This window comes from Apiospora phragmitis, assembly GCF_038363925.1.
Source record: "Apiospora phragmitis strain CBS 135458 chromosome Unknown utg000014l:1.0-1827420.0:1.0-1829600.0, whole genome shotgun sequence".
NCBI classification, from domain to species: Eukaryota; Fungi; Ascomycota; class Sordariomycetes; order Amphisphaeriales; family Apiosporaceae; genus Apiospora; species Apiospora phragmitis.
Window position 1 is genome coordinate 289774 of NW_027117414.1, and position 22135 is coordinate 311908.

The 22135-nt window shown below is 54.2% G+C and overlaps 12 protein-coding genes across 12 annotated transcripts; 8 read left to right on the forward strand and 4 right to left on the reverse strand.

Moving 5' to 3' along the window:
- Nucleotides 1-356: 356 nt before the first annotated feature.
- Nucleotides 357-2123, forward strand: PG994_014710 (general substrate transporter; the record flags this gene model as incomplete). The annotated part of the gene is made up of 6 exons (XM_066866119.1): nt 357-433; nt 500-821; nt 888-1306; nt 1365-1658; nt 1736-1865; nt 1923-2123. 6 exons carry the CDS (start codon nt 357-359, stop codon nt 2121-2123), a joined length of 1443 nt encoding a protein of 480 aa, XP_066707795.1.
- A 547-nt stretch (nt 2124-2670) lies between these two features.
- PG994_014711 (uncharacterized protein) lies at nt 2671-3780 on the reverse strand (the record flags this gene model as incomplete). The annotated part of the gene is made up of 2 exons (XM_066866120.1): nt 2671-3447; nt 3532-3780. The coding sequence occupies 2 exons, from the start codon at nt 3778-3780 to the stop codon at nt 2671-2673; spliced, it is 1026 nt and encodes a 341-aa protein (XP_066707796.1).
- A 1143-nt stretch (nt 3781-4923) lies between these two features.
- Nucleotides 4924-6052, reverse strand: PG994_014712 (uncharacterized protein; the record flags this gene model as incomplete). The annotated part of the gene is made up of 4 exons (XM_066866121.1): nt 4924-5318; nt 5393-5477; nt 5516-5883; nt 6025-6052. 4 exons carry the CDS (start codon nt 6050-6052, stop codon nt 4924-4926), a joined length of 876 nt encoding a protein of 291 aa, XP_066707797.1.
- A 642-nt stretch (nt 6053-6694) lies between these two features.
- PG994_014713 (uncharacterized protein) lies at nt 6695-8449 on the forward strand (the record flags this gene model as incomplete). The annotated part of the gene is made up of 1 exon (XM_066866122.1): nt 6695-8449. The coding sequence occupies one exon, from the start codon at nt 6695-6697 to the stop codon at nt 8447-8449; it is 1755 nt and encodes a 584-aa protein (XP_066707798.1).
- A 1149-nt stretch (nt 8450-9598) lies between these two features.
- Nucleotides 9599-10578, forward strand: PG994_014714 (esterase; the record flags this gene model as incomplete). Its single annotated transcript, XM_066866123.1, has 2 exons — nt 9599-9674; nt 9761-10578. 2 exons carry the CDS (start codon nt 9599-9601, stop codon nt 10576-10578), a joined length of 894 nt encoding a protein of 297 aa, XP_066707799.1.
- A 280-nt stretch (nt 10579-10858) lies between these two features.
- On the reverse strand, nt 10859-11386 carry PG994_014715 (uncharacterized protein; the record flags this gene model as incomplete). The annotated part of the gene is made up of 1 exon (XM_066866124.1): nt 10859-11386. One exon carries the CDS (start codon nt 11384-11386, stop codon nt 10859-10861), a length of 528 nt encoding a protein of 175 aa, XP_066707800.1.
- Nucleotides 11387-11539: 153 nt separating this feature from the next.
- PG994_014716 (uncharacterized protein) lies at nt 11540-11864 on the forward strand (the record flags this gene model as incomplete). Its single annotated transcript, XM_066866125.1, has 2 exons — nt 11540-11585; nt 11632-11864. The coding sequence occupies 2 exons, from the start codon at nt 11540-11542 to the stop codon at nt 11862-11864; spliced, it is 279 nt and encodes a 92-aa protein (XP_066707801.1).
- Nucleotides 11865-12450: 586 nt separating this feature from the next.
- Nucleotides 12451-12899, forward strand: PG994_014717 (glycosyl hydrolase; the record flags this gene model as incomplete). The annotated part of the gene is made up of 2 exons (XM_066866126.1): nt 12451-12653; nt 12707-12899. The coding sequence occupies 2 exons, from the start codon at nt 12451-12453 to the stop codon at nt 12897-12899; spliced, it is 396 nt and encodes a 131-aa protein (XP_066707802.1).
- Nucleotides 12900-12951: 52 nt separating this feature from the next.
- PG994_014718 (glycosyl hydrolase) lies at nt 12952-15018 on the forward strand (the record flags this gene model as incomplete). The annotated part of the gene is given in 5 exon segments (XM_066866127.1): nt 12952-13150; nt 13206-14034; nt 14074-14169; nt 14231-14606; nt 14617-15018. 5 exon segments carry the CDS (start codon nt 12952-12954, stop codon nt 15016-15018), a joined length of 1902 nt encoding a protein of 633 aa, XP_066707803.1.
- Nucleotides 15019-15740: 722 nt separating this feature from the next.
- Nucleotides 15741-17572, forward strand: PG994_014719 (uncharacterized protein; the record flags this gene model as incomplete). Its single annotated transcript, XM_066866128.1, is given in 5 exon segments — nt 15741-15785; nt 15803-15985; nt 16102-16318; nt 16438-16805; nt 16910-17572. The coding sequence occupies 5 exon segments, from the start codon at nt 15741-15743 to the stop codon at nt 17570-17572; spliced, it is 1476 nt and encodes a 491-aa protein (XP_066707804.1).
- Nucleotides 17573-17732: 160 nt separating this feature from the next.
- PG994_014720 (iron-containing alcohol dehydrogenase-domain containing protein) lies at nt 17733-19433 on the reverse strand (the record flags this gene model as incomplete). The annotated part of the gene is made up of 4 exons (XM_066866129.1): nt 17733-18160; nt 18219-18856; nt 18930-19357; nt 19404-19433. The coding sequence occupies 4 exons, from the start codon at nt 19431-19433 to the stop codon at nt 17733-17735; spliced, it is 1524 nt and encodes a 507-aa protein (XP_066707805.1).
- Nucleotides 19434-20302: 869 nt separating this feature from the next.
- Nucleotides 20303-21505, forward strand: PG994_014721 (beta-peptidyl aminopeptidase BapA; the record flags this gene model as incomplete). Its single annotated transcript, XM_066866130.1, has 1 exon — nt 20303-21505. The coding sequence occupies one exon, from the start codon at nt 20303-20305 to the stop codon at nt 21503-21505; it is 1203 nt and encodes a 400-aa protein (XP_066707806.1).
- Nucleotides 21506-22135: the final 630 nt, after the last annotated feature.

Sequence of the window (22135 nt, forward strand, 5' to 3'; positions counted from 1 at the left end):
ATAAGTTAACTATGTAATAATCGCGAAAATTAGACGACCTCATACTCGTATATAATAATTTGCTTAACGATGTCCCCTTTTACAACTAAGCTAAGCAATTGGGCGTTTAGGAAGAGAGCAAGTTAGCACTGCACCACTACGAGGTCAGCATGCGTCTCGCCGAGATCAGCGTACAGTTCCCCACGGGGTTGTAACCGAAACCCGCATCGTCACCCTTGTAGAGTGCGGGGGCGCCGAGACGTAGGGTCCGACTCTTTTCAGCTTCCCTCCTCCTCATGGCTGCTCGTCCTTCCCGATTTGTTTCATTCAATAATCATCGGAGGACGCTTCCAATATCAGTAACGTGGTCAGGCAAGATGGCCAAACATAAGGTCTTCAGCAAGACGTTTCTCACGTCCATATTTCTTGGCATAGGCGGCTTTCTCTATGGCTAGTGGGTCAACCCCTGTGCCGCACATCATCTTGCCCCAGCATCGGCCTCAGACTGACATTTCCCTAGTGACTCCGGAATTATCACGCCCAGTCTTGCGTTGAGATCGTTCAACCAATACTTTGGTAATCCTGATCCTTCGTTACGAGGTGCTATTGTCTCCATCTATCAGGCGGGAGCGTGGTTTGGCAGCGCTTCTGTGGGCCTCACAAGTGACCGCTTCGGGAGACGGAAAGCCATTCTGTTCGGATGCATCTGGGGGATCATTGGGGGAGCCGTCATGGCTGGTTCAGCGCATGTTGCCATGCTTGTTCTCGGCCGACTCTTGGTGGGATTCGCCGTGGGGACCATCACGGGTGTTGCCCCCGTATATGCTGCGGAGATCGCAAAGGTATTGGAGCTGCCGTTGGAACAGAATCTGATAACACTGGATTACTGACATATTCACTATTCTTAGACCCACGAACGAGCTAGGCTCACCGCAGTGAACCAGATGATGGTCGCTTGGGGTTTTTTCATTGCTCTCTGGACCGGTGTTGGCGAAGGGAGGTGGAATAACCCCAACCAATGGAGACTTGGTTTTGCCGTTCAAGGAATCCCTGCTCTTCTTCTCGCAGGTGGTGTTTTGTTCCTCAATGAGTCTCCGAGGTGGTTATTGCTGAAGGGCCGCACCGAAGAGGCCGAGGTCGCGTTCCGGAATTACCACTATAGCCGTGCCGGAGACGACGAGTGGTGCCGATCCGAGTTTGCCATGATGCAGGTGAATATTGCGGAAGAAGTCAGAACGCAACATCAACTTTCTTGGGGAGATCTCCTCAAGACACCGGCTTTCAGGAGGCGTCTCTTTGTCGGGTCTTTTGTGTGGGCAGCTGCCATGTTGGCTGGTATCTCCTTCGTGCAATACTTCCAGACTGCCATCTACGCCACTCTCCAGTAATTACGACAAGAGTCAGCAAGTGCTCATTGGTGGTCTCTACGGCACCATTGGTCCAATAGCTTGCATCGCCTCGCTATTCTTTGTGGACCGCATACCTCGCAAAACGATCCTGGTTTCTAGCTCTGCCCTGCTTTCGCAATCTTTCCTCGTCATCACCGTCATCGCGGCCGTCTTCCCTGCTCGGCCTGGCATGCCTACGAATGCTGCAGCTCAGCGAGGGCTGATCGCCTGTATATTTGCGGCTTCGGCTAATTTCTCGGCCCTGCTAGGACCAATGACCTGGATTATACCGTAAGTTGACCCGTCTCCTATCTTTATTCTTCATTACACAGGAATTGCTGCGGAATTACTAACCTATACGCAAACAGTCCCGAGATATTCACTACAGAGCTACGAGCAAAAGCGAATGCTATCGTGCAAGTCATTCACTACTCGATAAGTCTGATTATCACACAGTGCTCTCCCATCGCCCTGGCCGCCGTAGGCTGGAAATATTACGTAAGTCGAAACTATTTGTGTTCTACTTATCGGTGGTAGTGACCAACGTCACTCTAGATCATGTTCATTCTCACCAATGCTCTCTGTGCACTTGTCTTCTTCGTTGCATATCCAGAAATGAAAGGCAAGTCCTTGGAGGAGATTGCCGAGCTATTCGGAGATGTGGACACAGTACATAAGAGTGACATCGGAGAGATAGAGGAGAAGGCCGTGGCAAAGACGGACGAATATCGGCGAAGCCGGGACAGCCTTGCGTAGGCTAAGCTGTCCCCCTATACCCTGGACTACAGAATATACTTTCAGTATACATTCACCATAGACAGGAAGCCCAGCTCATTGATCCCTAATAGTTAGCATGCACAAGTGATAACTTTGAGAACCGCTTTGAAGACTTAACAAGTTCACAAAGAACTAACAGATCATGGTCAGAAGATTGGCGTCCGAGGGGCCTTCTACTGCCTGGAACTGCCTGTCAGCCGTATCAACAAAGAGCCAAAGTTAATAGCTTTTACCAACCCTAGAGCGAAGCATACTCAACATTCTAAAACTTTATAAAACAAAACAACATGCATTTTCTTTGTCCGGACCGGTGTGGCCTAGCGTAGTATTATCTTAACATGCTTAAAAGGCTAGAGGGTCCAATACCATCTCCGGGCGCTTTTCTCTCCGTTTTCTTTCTTTCTCTGTGCTCCCTTCTCCCTCTACCTTCTCAGCTACTCCAACGACCACATACGACCACCGTCGGTTACAAAGGTGCTACGGATTCCATATGGCACATTTCTTGTAGAAATCTTTAGCCCAGGCTTCATGCCCAAGCAGCTGGAATTTTGGCCGCAGCATCTCCAGCCATGGTCAAATATGCGTCCGCCGCCATATCATCATCGATACCAAGGAACTGCTGGTTCGTCGGCAGTTCCTTGGTGTGGAGGATGGGATAGATGGCCGTGGCCTCGTTGTTCTCGTCGAACATGGCGCCGAAAATGAACGTGGGTTTGAGGTCCACGGCGCCGACGAGCTGCTTGCGGTAGAAGTCGCCGTGCGCGCGCGAGTCCGGGTCGAAGGGCGAGCTGGGGTTGGAGTTGTGGTTGTCGCCGCCGGGCCAGACCACGATGCTGCTCTCGATCCCCAGCGCGCTCAGGGCCGCCTTGTCCTCGACCGCCTGCCGCCCGTCGTGGAAGTCCTGGTAGTTGTCGTTGTCGTACGAGCCCACCGTCCACGGCTGCAGCATGTCGGCCAGCGCGAAGACGTCGCCGTAGCCCGTCTGGTTCTCGACCAGCTCCGCGTGCCACGCCTGCTGCACCCCCAGGATCACGTAGTAGCCGGCCCGCTTCAGCGTCGTCACGATGGCGACGCCGTCGGCGGGGGTGACCGTCGTCACGATGCCCATGCCCCAGATTTCGATGACCGGCTTGCCGTTGTGGCGCATGTAGGCAGGCGAGGAGATGATGTCGGACAGGGCGGCGAGATCGGCGAGGTAGGTGGCGGTGATGTTGCTCGAGGATGTCGCGGCGCCGTTGAGGTCGTACTCGATGACAAATCCGCGGCCATACTTCTCGGCCGCTGTTTTCGAGTACCTCAAGATCTGTCCAGCAACTTCAGTCAGCATCCATGTTGATATCAGACCCTACGGCCACCGGTGTACTTGGAAAGGTTAAGTATACAGTACCTTATCCCACCCGCCATTCTCTTCGTTGATGTAGCCATAAAAGCGCTGAAGAAAGGCACCGCTGATGCTGTGGTCTGCCATCATCTTGAAATGAAGGTCTACCACACCTTCGCAGTCGTTGGTGTAGAACTGTGCCGCACTGCCGTCAGGTTTGATGAAAGGGGTATCAAACAGGCATTCTTGGGGATATCCGGTGACATCTGGGATTGTATCCACGCCAACTAGAAGCTTCTGACTTAACAACGACATCTTAGCTCACAAAGACTTAACACTACTTACCGTGACCAACCTCAGGGGTTGGAAGGTCTGCGAGAGATATGTCAATTTACTTTTTCTCCTCATGCCATGAAAATTGAACGTCAAAAAACTCACGTTGTCCAATGAGAATTCCCGTTGTCTTCATTTGGTTTTCGAAACCATGCCTGGTAGCCGACAAAGAACTTACCGTTCAAGGTCGACGTATCGATAGCTGCAGCCCGAGGCTGTTGTTTAGGATGAGAACCTGGTGCTGCAAGCCCCTGGTTGGACTGCAGGACGAAGACCCCAATAGCTGAGAGGAAGAATCTAGCGAACATCTTGTTATATATAGTGGTGTTTGTTTTGTATTTTGGTGGATGAGCTGGGGTCTATCAAATCCAAGTCCGACAGGCTCTCCGTATATATAGTCCGGTGATATCTCAATATTCGCGTCCAAGCTTTCCCACTGCCTATCTTTAGTGGCCTACTATTCTCTTTGCGAATGTGTCAGCGCCCCTAGACGTGATGACCAAACAAAGGGTGTGGTCCTGACATTGCGGCTGACAGGAATTGGGAGAATGAACCAATAGGGACAGGCAAAGGTCGAAGGGTGTCTCAGGGGTCAGCTCATAGACCAAGCTTGGGCATAGTGTCTCGGGGAGACGCAGACTGCTTACTCAGTGCACCTTCCGCATTCAGATGGCAGCATATATTGCCTTACTACGCGACCTTGGGCTACACTGTCAGCCTTATTGAGTTGAGAATGTTGCATTGCCCCTTCTCTGTATTGAGTCCTACGCACAAGAAGGGACTGGGAGCCCTTGGGCCAAAAAGGGCATCTACCAAGCTAATCACTTTGAATTGACAGCTGTTTCAATAGCTGCTCGGGTACCATGACTGAGAGTATCCCCTTGATTTTCTGCTGACCGTCCTATACCTATATTTTATGTGGCGCTAGTTGCCCCCTTTACATGACGTCAAAATCAGGCTCTGGTTCTTCAGCGACTTCTCCAAGCATGAGTACAGCGACCAGATCAATACACAACTAGCAAAAGTTGAGTCTAACAGGAGAGAATTTTACAGTGGTTCAACATTATCTAGGAACAATATCACCCTGACGGCGCACTACTCTGTCTATACATTCACTTCAAAAACCTAGTTCTCCTCTAAAAACCCGGGGAAAAGATACTGGACCTTCTTGAGCGCCTCTGGGTTGCGGCCCTCGGGCTTGGTCATGAAAGACACGGCACCCTTGCTTTGGCCCTCCCAATGCTTAGCCTGTACCAAGTCGCTGTTGTCCTGCTTGCACAGCTGGTCGAGCACGGCACCGACAAGATGGCGGGCATTTTGGCCGTTGGTCGACATGTAGTGCATGACCATGGATACATCGACATCTTCGGTGCTGTGCCAGCAGTCATAGTCGGTGGCCATGCAGATCATCTGGTAGGCCATCTCGGCCTCCCGGGCGAGCTTCGCCTCGGGCAACGCCGACATGTTGATGACTGATCCACCCAAGAGCGGTACATGTTGGATTCTGCGCGGGTTGAGAACTGGGGACCCTCTACATTGAAAATGATGATTAGCAGTTGCCTCCGCCAATTAGGCACGCCTTAGCTAGACCTACCCATGCAGATGATGGTTCCCTTCTCGTGCAGTTTCACACCATCGCCCTTCATGCTAGCTGCGCAGCCCTTGACGATATCCACAATCTTGGAGTCGAAGGGATCGCCAAAGGGACGTGGCCGACCAAGCCTCCCTCGAAGAAGGTGAATGGGCGGATGCCCTTGGTGCGGTCGATGATCTGGTCGGGGACCACGAAGTCCATGGGCCTGATTTCTTCTTGCAGCGAGCCAACGGCAGAGAAGGCGATCACGCATCGCACACCGATGTGTCGGAGGGCGGCGATGTTGGCGCGGGCGGGCACCTCGTGGGGCGCAAACTGGTGGTGAGCGCCATGACGGGCGAGGAATGCGACGGGGACGCCGTTGTGCTCCAGGATGAGGATGGGGGCAGAAGGCTTGCCCCAGGGCGTGTCAGGGTTCACCTGGGCGATCGGGGTGTAGCCATCGATCTTGTAGAGGCCTGTACCGCCAATGACGGCGATATGGACGGGACCTAGAACAGCAGCAAGAAAGAAGCACCGTTAGTTGATCCTATTTCGAAGCTCAAAATAATTTTGGCCGGGTAGCTATTTTTTCCTTTCAGGCTCGGGCGTCTCTCCGCTGGGTTGAAATGGTTGAAATGGCGCAAACTCACGGTCGAAGGTCTCGGGCAAAGACGACATGTTGACGTTTCCGGGGTAAGTATCCAAAGAAAACAGAACGGAAAACTGACGATCAAGGAAGTCCTGCGAGATTTCGTCGGCTACAATCTACTTGAGCAAAGGGATCTTGATTCATTCATCCCACCATGCACATGTCGGCTCGGTAGGGATGCCGATAACCCCGCCAGCACGCGATTAGGCTGTGGGCCACGTCGATAAGCAACCACGTTGCCTGCTAACTGGCCATTAAGCTTTGTTGCCATCAAAAGACCAAAGACCTGTCCATTTGCCGACACCTGAGATATGACTCTGATGCAAGCAACAATACCCAATACCTAGATGAGGCTGTCGCGCCAGGCGGGAAAAGGCGACTCTGCCAAGTCACAACCAGGCTGGGAGTGACGTGCAATGCAACTGAAACAAACCTAGAACCTAGTGCTGCGCCATGCATCATTATGTAAACGACATGCGGGGCACGTCTGACGCAGCATCTTCCTTGGAACTTGGAGGGAAGGTTAGTAAATAAACCCCAAATCTCCCTTCTACCATTCAAGCAAGGGTGGTACATCTGTTACTGGAAGTAGACAACCTCACCCTCAATCCTTTCTATCTACTACTACTACTAGTAGACCTTTGCATTTTCTACACTATCCTAAAGTAGCAATGGCCGAGTCTGACCTCGGTAAGAGCAAGCATGGCATCCCCGATGCCATCATGCAGCACATCGACAAATACGTCGACGGGCTTGCTCCCCAGATCCAGCCACTCATCTCCACCGAAATAGACGTCTTCCAGCAGAAGACAGTCGACAGCCTCGAAGACAAGGTCATTGAAGCCTTTCGCTCGCTCTTCGACAAGTCGGATGAGAAGCATTCCGACTCAAGATCGCTGGACGGAGCTCCGCCTGACTCGTATGGCATGGGCTCACTGCCATTTGCCAACGAAATCCAGACCTTGACTCGCTCTTTCTCCCAAATCACCAACGATGCTCAGGGCGATCTGCAGCAGATTCTGAACTTGACCGAGGGGGGATCCAATGAGCCTACTCGCTCACGTGGTGGCCATGACGACGCCTTCAGTGATGGCGCGAGGGGCTTCCTCTCCGCCGCCATTGGCGCTGTGTCAGAGCATGCCTGTCGCGAGTCTGGTGGCCAGCCAGTCGTCTTCGACGGTTTCTTGGGCGTCCTGAGCAATGCGGTCAAAGACAGCTCCCGCAACCCCGAAGAGAAAGCCCGCATGATCAGTCCAGAGATCAAGGAGAAGGTTGGCGAAATCCTACGGAAACAGCATGCCCCCATTGCAGAGCAATTTACAAGAATTGCGTTGGAACACATCAAGAAATGGCTTCGCGGCAACACATCATCCCGTGACCTGGGTGATGGTGCCAAGGATGAAATCAAGAGCCTTGTCAAAGGCGTGGCCGGCTTGTTTGGTCACAAGAAGCAGCCTGACGAGTCGTCACGAGACCTCAATCGCGATGGTGAGAACAGTGGAGGCAGCGGAGGCGGCTTCTCCAAGATGATCAGCGACAAGTTGAGTACGGGCATAGCTCAAGTGCACCGTGAAGTGAGGCTCGAGTTCCGCAAGATCCTCGGAACTATCGAGAAGGGTCTCTTCGAGGCTCTCCCTGACCAATTCCAAGGACCTCTCGAGAAGATCCTGGGTGGGAATCCTTTCGATTCATCACTCGATTCGCACGCGAATACTTCTCGGGGACTTGGAGACGACATCAAGGGGAAGCTCGTCGAAAGCATTCGTCGTCTCGTGCGTAAGGTGCAAGAGACCCTGAGGGAGAAGATCCTGGAGATCGTGAACGGAGGTCATCGCAAGTTCGAGCGGTCGAGCTGGGTATTCGTCCAGAACAAGGTGGAGGAGAAGGTCCAGCGTTTCTTGCCCGACGTCCGCATAACTGTACCTGACGATATTGGTAACGAGGGCGTCAGTGTTGGAACCCCAGATAAGGGGAAATTGAATAACCCCCCTGCGAGTGACATGCCCCCGGCTCCCAGTCAAGGTCATCCACCACCAAGCCATGATTACCAGCCGCCGCAGCACGATTACCCACCTCCAGGCCAAGAGTATCAACCACCACGCCATGACAACCCACCCCCTACTCACGATTACCGACCCCAGGGTTCAGGTGAACCGTATCAGCCAGGTCAAGGCCAGTATACTAGCGGCCCCCAGGAACACCAGTACCCACCACCACCCTCACAACATAACACATACGGCTCTGGCCCCCCTTCACAGTCATACCCGCCACCGCCGCCGTCATACCCGCCGCCACCTCAGTCCTACCCCCCTCAAGGTGGTTATGACTCTGGTGGCTCGCATCAGCAGAGCCATGATTCGTACCAGCGAAATGACTACAACCCGTCATACAATCAGCAGCAGCTGCCGCCTTACGACCGCCGCTAATGGTTTGTTTACGGGTGGCTTATGATAGGGCTTTCTGAGTACTAGTCCAAGTTTCTGAGCTTGACCCAGATGTCGTCAAAGCGCATGGGTGGAATTAGGTATAGGAAAAGCCAGGCTGCCAGCTGCTTCAGTCTGACCTTCCACCCAGCTTGTTTCTATTCATGGTTACGGTTTATGAGAGATGAATGGGGTCTAGTGGAATGATTGACGCCTTAGCAGTATCGTTTTTCTCAATTATAGTACAAGTTGACTCTTGCATCGCTACCAATGCTTAAGACTCCACTGATCGCCTCACTTACACTACTGATCGTAGCACAGAGGCCCGGACCTGGTATGATGAACTTCATAATCCCGCCAGTCAACAGCTGTTTTCCGACTGTCCCTTCGAGGTCGCAACCCAACTTCAAAATTAGCCGCTGCAGGTGGAGGTAGTAGTCGTTGGACTCTTGCCGTCTTGGTTCGCGGCCCAGATAATAGTTGTCGTATTATCTCCTTCCGGTATCCTCGAACGCTCTTCGCTTGCGGGGTCGGGGCCGCGGGGACAGCAGAGACGATCAGCGGTGGGTGGTTGTTGTTGGGATGAACTGCCAAGGCCGGGGCATGAGCATGATGTGTGGCAGGCAACCCCCCCTCCAGGACCCCTCCACTTTCGTCACGGCATTGATCTGCATTGCTTCCTATTTGGGGCGTTGCACTCGGTTGGCTGGGGTGTGCACTGTTTTTCCCGACACGCTAGACTGGCGGTTCCGTTGCATTAAAGGACCTCCTCCAGGCCAGGGTTAATATGGAGCCGCCATCTAGACAATACCGAGCTGCCACACGATGTTTCAGCGGTCCCATGGATGCATGGCGATATGACGTTTCCCGCCAAAACTTCCTAAAACAACTTACGACCTAGATGTGATTAGTGGAAAATCCCCTTTTGTCCTCTGTCGATAACACCGTCTGCTAATGCCATACGGGGCCCAGAGGTTCGTTAATCTGAAATCAACGGCAATGTGCCATTCGATGGGTAAGTGGCTATGGCACTATATAATGACATACATCCTCCCTAGAGGAGCATACAAATTCCCCCCCTCTAAGCAATTCCTCTCCCTGCACTGAAACGAACTTATATATATTCTGTAAAACAGATCGCTACCGGTGACCATGAAGATCTCTTTGGGGGCCCTCCTCGCGTTCGGTGCCTCGGTGGTGCTAGGTCTGCCACAGCCTTCAGCCCTGGGTACGTCATCTCATTATCCCTTCTGTTTTCACCTAAGCCATCGGAACTCAAGTAACTAAGTCGAAATGTTATTATGACATGAATAGAAGACCCTTATTCGACTAGCCTTGTTACCCGGTCTGCGGGATGCAGCAAAAACGCCATCTCCTCGGGGACCAAGTCCATCAATGTTAACGGCAAGAACCGGCAATACATCCTGCGCGTGCCCAACAACTACGACAGCAGCCGGCAGTACAAGCTCATTTTCGCCTTCCACTGGGTGGGCGGGACCATGCAGGACGTCTCGAGCGGCGGCACGGACCGGGAGCTGTGGTCCTACTACGGCATGCAGCGGACGGCCAACGAGAGCGCCATCCTGGTGGCGCCGCAGGGGCTCAACAACGGCTGGGGCAACTCGGGCGGCGAGGACCTGGCCTTCGTGGACGCCATGGTCAAGTCTCTCACGGGCGACCTGTGCGTAGACGAGAAGCAGCTCTACTCCATCGGCTTCTCGTACGGCGGCTCCATGAGCTACTCCATCGCCTGCAGCCGCGCCAAGACGTTCCGCGGCGTCGCCGTCATGTCCGGCGGCCAGCTCAGCGGCTGCGACGGCGGCAACGACCCCATCGCCTACCTCGGCATCCACGGCGTCAGCGACGGCACCCTCAACATCGCCGGCGGCCGCTCCCTGCGCGACCGCTTCGTCAAGAACAATGGCTGCACCGCCACCAACCCGCCCGAGCCCAGCCAGGGCAGCGGCGTCCACACCAAGACCGAGTATGCGGGGTGCCGGGCCGGGTTCCCCGTCACGTGGATCGCCTTCGACGGCGGACACTACCCAGGTGCCGTAGATCACGGCCCCGAAAGTGGAGCCAAGAGCTACGTTCCCGGAGAAATATTTTCTTTTTTCAGCAAGTTGACGTAATGGTCGAACGTGAAGTGGTTGGAAGATGCGGGAGTCTGTAGATATATATTGTTCTTTACTGTACATAGGTTGGCCGACTTGGCCGTATGAATAAGAAAATCATCATTGGGTGAGATGAGATGAGGTGAAGTCATTTCCGACCTGCCCCTCCAGCAGCAGAGCGAAGTGACACGATTATCCTGGGTTCGGATAGGGTCAATTTATTCCTCATCGAGCCTGACCCAGGACTCTGCACCTTTGCTGAATACTCCAGCCGCGTGGAGTTGAGAGTGATCCCGCATCACGACCCTGCGTTCCGCACCGAATAAGCCGCCTCCGACTTGCATATCCAATTTCTTTCGTTCTTGGTAAGTGGCCTCTCTGTAAGGGTGAAGACTGGCCGCGGAACGATGAGCGCGCAAGACGCGATTTTGCAGTAACCGATATGATTGTCGACAAACCAATCAATGGCATGGTGCAATCGGCTCATAGCGATGGCATCCCCCACCCAAAGTCGTTCGTCGGTAACGCGCCTCTGCTTGCGCAGCTGGGCAGCTAGCCAGCCCTCAATGACTTTCGCCGACTCCGGGCCCGACCATGCCGTTGTCAGATTCCGCAAGCCTTGGGCGAGGAAGGCCTCCGGAAGAACGTCGGGGTCGATGAGATGCTTCACAAAGCGTGTGGCGATCCATTGCTCGGCACCCTTGAAAGCCGAGTAGAATGCCGGGCATGACAAGATAGCGGACCGGAGCGACGACCAGTCCGTGGAATAGGTCAACACCAGCTGCTTCAGTTCCGGCGACGTATGCTCAATACGGCTCAGCGCCATCCTTGTTCGATTGAGACCGCGATATAGGACGAGTCGGTGGCGAGTACGGCAATGATAGAGCTTTTATTCAAGTCTAAGAAAGAAGAAGGAAAATAAATACGAAGCAGAGAGGCGGCAAAATAGGCAGCGGCCGTTGAACCCACACACTAATACATGGAGTGTCCACTTGCGCCGACAGATGAAGAGATCCCCACCAGTGGTATGATAATATACATCTCCCTTTTCCTCTAAACCCACATACCCAGATCTGGGCAGTGAGTCTAGCTTCTGGTATTCCGAACGAGCCGGTCGTACCCACGCCAACCACGCCGCCGCCTGCCTGGCCGTACACGAAGCTCACGAGCGCCCGGCGGGGGTCATGGCACATCAGCAGCACGTCGCCCTTGCACCTGCCCGGTGCTCCCGGCCCACTCGATGTGGTAGTCGTGCGCGGGCCACGGCAAGGCCGGGACGCGGTGCTTCGCTGCCGTTCTCCTAACCCACCGCTGATGATTCTGCCGGAGTGCGCCGTTGCGGGCTTGACACCGCGATCGTGCGGGTCCAGGAGATGGCCTCGGAGGTCGTATCCCCCACATGCTGCCGTAGCAATGTATTAGGGGGATAATGTACTCATCATCAATTATGGTTAGTACATGATGATGTCTGGAGCGTGTTTATATAGGAAGAAACATTAAGCGAGGCCCGGCCAAGTTTGCCGTTTACAGCCGGTGAAATTCCGGCCTTCTTCCGAGTCCTGTATCCGCCCGTTAAGCAACTCGGGGGACTCCACGATCGTTATGACAAGGGTCTATTACAGGGAGGTCGTTCTGAAGCGACCAGCAGTGCGGGGTATGGGGTGACGGTGGGCACTCGCCCAGGATCCAGTTGAGCAGGGAAAGCAGTAGTCCCGCTTGGCACCGGCCTTGATACCGGAAGCATCGAGGCTAGGACTAGGTGCAAGGTGAAGATGACGATCGTGTCTCTACATGGTTTAACGACCATATATACAAGGCCATTTCCCGTCTTATCTCTCTCCTCCCTCATAACATACATTGCGCGACTTGCTTCAAGTTCGACCAGTCAGAATGCGACTACTGGGCCGTGCTGTAACATCCCTGATAGCATGCACTGCGGTGTCAGCGGGACCGACAAGGGATTATACCAAGCACGTAGCCCTCTTCATCGGCACCGAGGGCCCAGTTCCTGGATCAGCTTACAGCGCCGGCAATGTATTCCCTGGCGCTACACTCCCCTTCGGGGCAGTAAAGGTTGGCATTGATACGACGAGGTAGCATTTCGATCTTGACAGCTCCAGACTCGGAGGCTAATCGAATGTGTCAGGTGGAACGTCTCTTTCGCTGCCAATGCTGGATATACTCCAGATGGGAATGTGACTGCTATCGCTATGCTCCATGAGAGCGGTACAGGGGGAGCTCCAACGTACGGCTTGATCCCCCAGATGCCACTCGTCACTATCGAGGGCGTCAACTTGTTCGACAACTTGACCTATATAGCCTCGTACCCAGGAGGATGAAGCGAGTGTTGGGTACTACAAGACGCACCTCCTGAATGGCGTTACGGCAGAAATGAGTGCCAGTATGCATGCTGGGATCATGAGGTACCAATACCCAGAAAATGGGGGAAGATACATCCTGGTGGACCTTAGCCACTTCATCCCAAGCGCCGGGAAAAAGGAACAGTTCTACAGCAACGGATTCATGGAACGCAGCGAAGATGGATCGTGGTACTCCGGCTATGGCGTCTACAGGGAGGGCTGGGCATGGGGTAAGTACTGGGCCGGACAGCAACCCCTGAGACATCCCAGCTTACGAGTGCTTAGGTGGAGACTACCGAGTATATTTCTGTGGTCATTTCGATACGACCCCAGTCAAAACAAAGTTCTTCTCCGGAAGGGCCACTGACCCTTACTGGCCAAACACGACGGATGTGAAGCCCATTTTCACAGACAGCACAAGCATCCAAGGAGGAACAGTCGGCTATCAGTATGCCAACGGCATTAGGTCTTTATTCGAATTCCCTGTCAACACTTCTTCCGTCAAATCAAAGGTCGGTATTTCCTGGATATCAGCTGAAAAGGCTTGCCGGTTCCTGGAGGAAATCCCGACATGGGACGTGAATACTACTGTTGAGGCGGCCAAGGATCAATGGAACACGGAGGTACTTTCCAAAATCGATGTACAGAATGAGAACCAAACCCAGCTCGAATTGCTCTACACCGGCCTATATCATTCGCATCTCTTGCCATCTGACCGCACGGGCGAGAACCCCAATTGGCAGTCAGATGAGCCGTATTACGATGACTTCTACACTATCTGGGATACCTTCAGATGCCTGATCCCCCTTACCACCCTAATCCTGCCCAAGAGGTCTAGCGACATCATTCGTGCGCTGATCGACATCTGGCGATTCGAGAGGTTCATGCCAGACGGACGAAGTCACAACCACAACGGCAGAGTGCAGGGTGGCTCGAACGCCGATAACGTTCTCGCAGATGCCTATGTTAAGGGCCTTCGTGAAGGAATTAACTGGACAGATGGCTACCTGGCCATGAAGACCAACGCGGAGATCCAGCCATATAACAACTTTGACTTTGAGGACCCAACAGGTAGCACGAAGGAAGGCCGTGGCGGCTTGCAAGACTGGAAGTAGTATGGCTACGTCACCCCGGACCGCGGTAGATGCCTCAGCAAGACGGTGGATTATTCGCTGAATGACTTCTCTCTCTCCCAAGTTGCCAGAGGAGAGTCCCCTAAAGACGTGGCTCTGTACCTGAACTGGTCCACGTAAGTTCCTCCTATACTCACCATACGAATGCAATACATTTACTCACTAACTTATGTGAAGTGGCTGGCAGAAGATTTGGAACACAGACGTGGAGTCGCTCAACTTCACAGGCTTTATTGCACCCACATACCCCAACGGCAGTATCCAGGCCTACGACCCCCGGAGCTGCGGTGCCTGCGACTGGATCTCCATTGCCTACGAGGGCGTGCCGTGGGAATACAGCTTTAGCATTCCCTTCGACATGCAGACACTGATAACCAAGATGGGAGGGCCGGTGGCTTTCGAGTCGCGACTCGACACCATGTTCATCCCGAACCTGACGCGATCGGACCAGGGCGGTAACAGCGCCGGTAGCACCATCTTCAACCCAGGGAACGAGCCCAGTTTCATGACACCCTTCCTTCCTCTACAGTTACCTGCCGAAGAAGCAGCACAGGTCCGTACAGCGATCTCGCGAGGTGGTGGATCAGTACTACAACAACGGGCGCTCTGGCATCCCCGGCAACGATGACGCTGGTTCCATGAGCAGTTGGCTTGTCTGGGACATGATCGGCCTCTATCCCGTCGTCACCCAGCCCGTTTACTTGATCCTTGCTCCCCGTTTTGAGTATATCACGGTGAGGCTTGGCGATGGCGGCAGCACGTTGAAGATCACGACCACGGGGCTGGACCAGGGTCCCTATGTGCAGAGCTTGAAGGTGAATGGGCAAATTTGGACAAAGAGCTGGCTTAGACACGAAGATTTGGTCGGTACCAGCGGAGAGGGATCCTCTTTAGCATTTGTGTTGGGCGCGGAGAAGGTAGAGTGTGGGATACTGGCGACGTGCCACCTAGCCCAGGATCCTTGATAGATTAGACGCCTTGCACTCCTGAAGATGTCATAGGCACCACTACCCCATATGCTACATCCTCACTACTTGTTGGAAAGAGCAAGCATGGATGTCCTTATCCCAATCCCTTGAATGATTCCCGATAATTTATGAACGACAGTTGATCTACTGGAGAATGGACTCAGTATTTGAGGTGTGTGGATTTATCTACGCACTTCATGCAATATAAGTCTTCTGTTGGATCCTTCTTGTTCCTCGACTCTCACCATGTTACATCGGCGCGCTGCTGGCTTCGTGTAAGATGCGTGTGGGGAAGCTTACACAGAAGTAACTACAGGGGCTGATGTGATTCCGTTACATCGCAGCAAGGAGTCATCTCTGGTTCGGCTGCATATCCGAAGCTACTGCAGCTGGGTTTTCCAAACAGAGCTTCTATTGGTAAAGGCACCTCTAGCCAGCAAAAACGTACATTAGTTCTATGCAATGGTATGACTGAGGACCCGGTCCTACCTATAACGGTGTCAGGCGAAGGGGTGTATAAGTTCGCCCATCGGGATGCGGTAAGATGACGCGACCAACATCTACGAATCCCAGCAGGGTGTGGTATCTTTCAGGTGCATATATACTCGAGTATCGCAGTATATAAGCACGGTGTCTTCTACTATGACCATGGCTATTTGTGTAGTTTCTTCTCTTTTTCTCGTGTATTAGTCTTACTGGACGGCAGTATGTGGTCCACGATGCAGGTCTCTACGACTTTTCTATTGGCCTTGAGCTTCATTCCCGTAAGCGCCTTAGATAGGTGCCAGTCGCAATTGTTCTCCGAGTTTGCTGCAGCTCTCGGCCCAATACTTCTCCCGGGGCCTCCATCAGCTTCCCCGGCTCTGACAAGTTCGCCAGCGCCACAAGCCGGTATTCTGCTTACGGGGCGCCTGGTTTCGCCGTCGCTGTTGATGTAGCCTCCGAAGGTGATGTTGACAATACCGTTAGTTGAATTCCTTCTCGTACCAGGTGGAAGTTCCTTCACCAAGGCTTCATGATCCGAGTTGTATTTGACATGACTGGTCTTTGCTCTAATCTAGAAAGGGTGTGAAACCATAGGTCAAAGTAGCCAACGCATATCGGCTGCCCTTTTTGGCAACTTCAGGTCACCATGGAGCGACTATCTCATTGGGTCAACTGCGCTGTGGTGTCAACATCAACCTACGTACTCTCAACTCGATACAGGTGCTAGAGGATGGCCAAACGGCACTGATTGGCGGCGGCACTCTCACCGTCGAGGTCACAGAAGGTCTTTGGGCGCATAGAAAATGGACAGGTCTGTCAATCGTTTGGGTCATTCGGCCACAACACCTAACCACGAAAAAGGAGGTGCAATAGCTGATATGTTTCTGGTGATGCTAGTAACCGGTATCTGTGAGTGCACATCGCTTCTAGGCCCCGGTCTGGGCGGCGGTCACGGCTGGAACCAAGGGCGCTACGGTTTGGGTCTCGACCAGATCGTCGAAGCCAACCTGGTGCTTGGCGACGGCTCGCGCGTCGTGGTGTCGGAGGACTCCCACTCGGATCTGTTTTGGGGCCTGCGCGGCGCCGGCCACAACTTCGGCATCGTGACCTCGGTAAAGTACAAAGTCTACGACGTACCCGACGGTAACACATGGGTGGTCGGGAAGTATACGTACACGCAGGACAAGCTCGAGGCGCTCTTCGGACTTCTGGATTCCTTCGTCGCGGATGGCGCGCAGCCCGTCGAACTGAGGCACTGGACGACCTTCATGCGCGTGCCTGACATCGATCCCGTGCACGTGGGTCATCTCTTTTTCATTTTCTCCTTCTGCTTCTCCTTCTCCTAGCCTGAGCCTCTTTTTTATAGAAACGAGTCTCCTCCCAACCTTTACGATACGCGCAGGCGATTTTCACCACGTGGATCGTCTACGAGGGCACGCCCGAGCAAGCGTCGCCCTACACGTCCAAGATGGAAGCCCTGGGCCCGGCCACGACGGCCTTCAACACGACCGCGTACCCGGGCCTCGCGGTGCTGACGGGCAACGACCGCGGCGCGAAGCTCTGCACCGAGAACGGCGACCACGTGCTGCGGTTCCCCATAGACCTCCGGGGGTTCAACGTGACGGCGCACCGGGCCGCCTACGCCATTTTCGACGAGGTCTCGCAGGCGTACCCCGCTCTGGGCAGCGGCACCCTCTTCCTGAACGAGGGCTACTCGGTGCGGGCGGTGCGGGCGGTCCCCGCCGCGAGCACGGCCTACCCCGACCGGTTCAACAACATCCTGCTGTCGCCGAGCTTTCGGTTCACGCCCACTGGCGACGACGATGGCGTGGACATGGATCGGGTAGCCACCGAGGCCGGCCTGAAGATCCGGCAGGCGCTCTTCGAGGGCGGAGGGTCCCGGACCTCTACACCTACGTCAACTACGGGCTGGGCTTGGAGACGCTGGAGAACTACTACGGGTACGAGGAATGGAGACTCGCGCGACTTAGGGCGCTCAAGGCGAAGTACGACCCGGGTAGCAAGTTCAGCTTTTACGCCCCTATCAATTAGCCGTAGTGCATAACTTGCAGATATTAGTGTTGCCATTAGTATCACTACCGACGACACAGACGAAGGTAACAGAGGAAGAAAGCTAGCTCATTACAAGGGTCTGTACCTTCGTAGTAAATTGAACTGTCGTTGTCGCTACTAAACTGGCCCATGCGTCTCTTGCTCGCTATAAGTTAATAGGTCATGGCATCCTCAAACAGATTTCTCAACTGTTCTTTCTCTGCCTCCAACTCAGTCCGTAAACCAGGGGCAAGCATAAGAACTCGTGCCTGCGGGATCGTACCCTCCACCAAGGCATCTACATGCTCTGCGCCGAAGCCCAGGTCCTTCAAGCCCCTAGGCTGGTCTCCAAGCTTGACGAGGAACTCCTGGATGGCGTCGGCCAGAACCGCACCGGCGTCCTCGCGCCTGACGTTGGAGATGTCCACGCCAAACGCCTCGGCGGCGGCCAGATGTCTCTCGGGGTTCGAGGGGCCGGTGAAGCGGAAGACGGCGGGTGCCGACACGGCCACGGAGACACCGTGAGGAATGATGGGAGTGTCGACCTCGTAGCCGCCGTGTTTATACCCTGGATTTTGGCCCGAAATCGGATAGGACATGCCTGGAAAAACCATTAGCGTACATGGTGGGTGCATCTGTCAGATATCAAAAGTGCTTACCGTGACACAAGTGCACGCCAGCATTACCGAATCCTACACCAGCCAGGGTGGCAGCCAGCAACATCTCACTCTGGGCCTCGAAGTCCTCGGGGTCCTTGACTGATCGGGGCAAGTACTTGACCGTGCTTCTCAAAGCGCTGAGAGAGAATATATCGCTGATGGGGTTCGCACCCTGATAGGCCGGTCTCATAATAGGGTTGGTCGGGCGCGGCGTTCTCTGGTTGTATGGAATAGCCGTCCACGATTCCAGAGCATGGCATAATACATCCAGGCCTGAGCTCGCCTTGACGGCGGCCGGCATGGTCCTGGTGTTGAGCGGGTCGCAGATGCCAAGCGTTGGCTTTAGGTTCCTGTGGGCAATGCCCGTCTTTGCCCGCTTCGCGACGAGGTCGAAGATGGCCGTGCCGGTCGTCTCGGAGCCGGTGCCTGCAGTCGTCGGGATGGCGATGAGAGGCTTCAGCGCCCGTTCAATGGGCCGGCCATTTCCCAGAGGGGCGTTGACAAAGTCCAGAAAGTCGGCATCGGGGTACTCGGTATACAGGTTCATGAGCTTCGCGGTATCGATGACCGAGCCACCTCCTACCGCCAGGAAGGCGTCAGGAGCGTATGGCTTCGAAAAGCTGATCGCTTCCTTGATCCTGTGAATTTGTGAGCCGAGTTGATGGTAGAGCTGGTGCTTTAGAAGCTGTTAGTGTGTCCACTACTACTCACGAGCTGTCCTTGGGTTCGACCCGCACTTTGTCAAAGACTTCGAACTCGACCCCTTCCCTGGTGAGCGCTTCCTCGACCTGCTTCATCGCCGTCAACCGACGGACGGTCGAGTCGGTGACGACGCAGACGCGTTTGGCGCCCATGTTCTTGAAGTCCATGCCGACCTCCTTGGTCACGCCGGGCCCGAAGCGTATAGACGACGCGGCCATCTCGAAGGCGTACTCCTTCTGGTCCACCGGCGACGCGTACCCCCGCCTCGAGGTCCGCTGGGCATACCTGTCTACCTGGGACTTTGCCTGGTGGTGGTGGTGGTGATGTCCTGGGTTCGAGTGGCAAGGACAGTTGGGCGGATGTGCATACTGGACTGTCCGGAGCAGACTGACGGCCCTCGTCGCGGCCTTTAGATTTGGGCCATTGTCAGCTACGGCCTACCATACTGCATTATTGGTGTTGGAAGACGTAGTTAACACTCACATTGGGTGCTATTCTGACAGCGGCGACCATTTTGAGATTATTTATACGAATGATACCCGTGATGTTCTTTTCGACGCAACGTCCAGAATGTAACTCATATAGTCTTCACGTTGCCTCTGTGAAATAGCCCGTGAAATAGCGCCTCGGCCACGGGAACGAAGGGGGCCATTGCCGAACACATCGTCATCCGCTTCTTGTTGGGGTCCTCAGATTGTGGGGTAATACGGCCCAAAGTTAGCGTGTGGGGAGTCTCGGGTCACTGTCGGCTTTCCCAAATCAGCTGAGCTACAGGCTAACCGAGTACCAACAATCCGAGGTTGGTTTCATGCAATTGTATATCCAGCAGTGACTAGATAAGAAGTAAGTATAATTGTCCAAAAGCCATGTTCACCCCAAGCCTTCCTGATGTCATGTACCCCTATCCAAACCTACATAAAAACATCTCCAACCTGTTCTAGGCCAAGAGGGTAATAGAGGGGTAATCATCTTCATTTGGGGCCCCGCTCTGGCTGCATCTTGCGTAAGCCGGGTCGTCACCCAGGTCAGCAGTAACGAATTACGTGGGAGTGTACGTTGATCTAGGACATGAATGAACTTCGGGTGGACTGTCGGAGTGGACTTTCGGAGTGAAATCTCGGAGCGAACCGAGCGACTGCGTGGAGCTTCGGTGCGGAATTTCGGGGTGACTCACGCCTTGAGTGCCTCGAGTCAGTATCAGACGAGAGCAATTCCTCTGCGTACACCGATGGACATGTATATTTTATACAGCTATATAAAGGCATAAGAAGACCACCGTACTCGACCGACCCTCTCGACCTATGTTCAGTGTAAAGTATCAATAGTTTAACTCTGATCAGCCCCTGAAGTAGAAAAATACCTCCACATCATCGATATACAACATGTCAGCCTCCAAGAATGACAGTAAAGGATCGCGAATGCGCCTCAGAGACCTTCTCCCTGACTTGGATCTGGGCAGCTGGAGGCCCGGCCCCCTGAACTCCTTGACCGACGTGCCAGGCGTCAAAGTTCACACCCAGGAGATCTTCTCCGAGGACGGCAGTGTCAACACGGGAGTGACCTCCATCATCCCGCGCGATGAGTGGTTCAACAAGGCCTGTTACAGCGGCATCTTCAGCTTCAACGGCTCGGGCGAGCTGACGGGCAGCCACTGGATCAACGAGACCGGGTTGCTGCACTCACCCATCATCATCACCAACTCCTTCTCCGTCGGCGCCGCGTACCAGGGCATCTACGAGTACGCCATCAAGAAGCTGGGCGCCCGAGACGGCCAGGTCGATTGGTTCCTGCTGCCCGTCGTCGGCGAGACGTTTGACGGGTACCTCAACAACCTGACCCGTTTCGCCGTCAAGCCCGAGCATATCGTGCACGGCCTCGAAAACGTGTCCAGCGATCGGGTCCGCGAGGGCAACGTCGGCGGGGGCTGCGGCATGATCTGCCACTACTTCAAGGGCGGGACCGGCAGCAGCAGCCGGGTGGTACCCGGAGTCGACGCGAAGGGGGAGCCCAAGACCTACACCGTCGGCGCGCTCGTGCAGGCCAACTACGGCAAGCAGAAGGACTTCCGCCTCGCCGGGGCCCCCGTCGGCCGCATTCTGGCCGAGGAGGCCGCCAAGCGGGCCGAGGCCGACGCGGCGTTGAAGGCGGCGCAGGAGGATCTGGTGTCGGAGAAGAACCGCAAGGACGGGAGCATCATCGTCATATTGGCCACGGACGCTCCGCTGAACCCCGTGCAGCTGCAGCGTCTCGCCAAGCGGGCTACCGTCGGGCTCGCGCGCGTCGGCGGCAAGGGCCACAATCCGTCCGGGGACATCTTCCTTGCTTTCTCCACCGGAAACCAAGTACCTGTGCAGTCCATAAGCATGACCCGCAGACCGTTTGATCCTTTTCAGCCGCAGGTCACCAACATTGAGGTGGTGGATGACACCTCGATCAACGGCCTGTTCGAGGCGGCAGCGGAGGCCACCGAGGAGGCCATCTACAACGTGCTGTGCATGGCGAAGACGATGACAGGAAACCAAGGGCACACCATTGAGGCTCTGCCGCTGGACAGAGTCAAGGAGATCATGTCGAAGTACATGTAGGAGATCTTGCTTGGAAGCTTCGTTAGACACAACAAACATATGATAGTCCCCAAGCCTAGAAAGAACCCCCGTCTTAACGTGACCCTTGAGCAGCCTGTTTCTCATGGCATCGCCGTCTTTATATACACGGTACTAAGTCAGAGCTTGCTCCATAACACACATACCTTAGATCCTCTGTACTTGAGTTGGTCCGATTCTTGTCTTCATGCCGCAAGAGTAAGATACCTTTTCTGATTCGTATAATCGAGGATGTTAGGTAGGGTGCCTTCGATGATGAGTAACGAGGTGGGCCTGGTCTTCCTATTAACACTTGCAGATTGATGGCCGACCTCTTCCTACTTCTGACTATGTACACAACCAATGACCTAGAATCTGGCATATGGGTTATAGAAGGGGTGGGAGTCTCGGTCATAAAGTGTATGATCCTTATCGGTTTAGACATATACACCATTTGATACGTAGCCCAAGTACACAGCTTAAGCACGATGGCGTCTAATTCTGCCGGATATAAACATTGTCTCTTACCTAGGTAGGGATGCAATCGCACTTTCATAGTATAATCAAAGTATATAATGTACATACCTATACACTTTTAGAGGACGCGGTAGCACCGCTTTTCACTCACCGTTG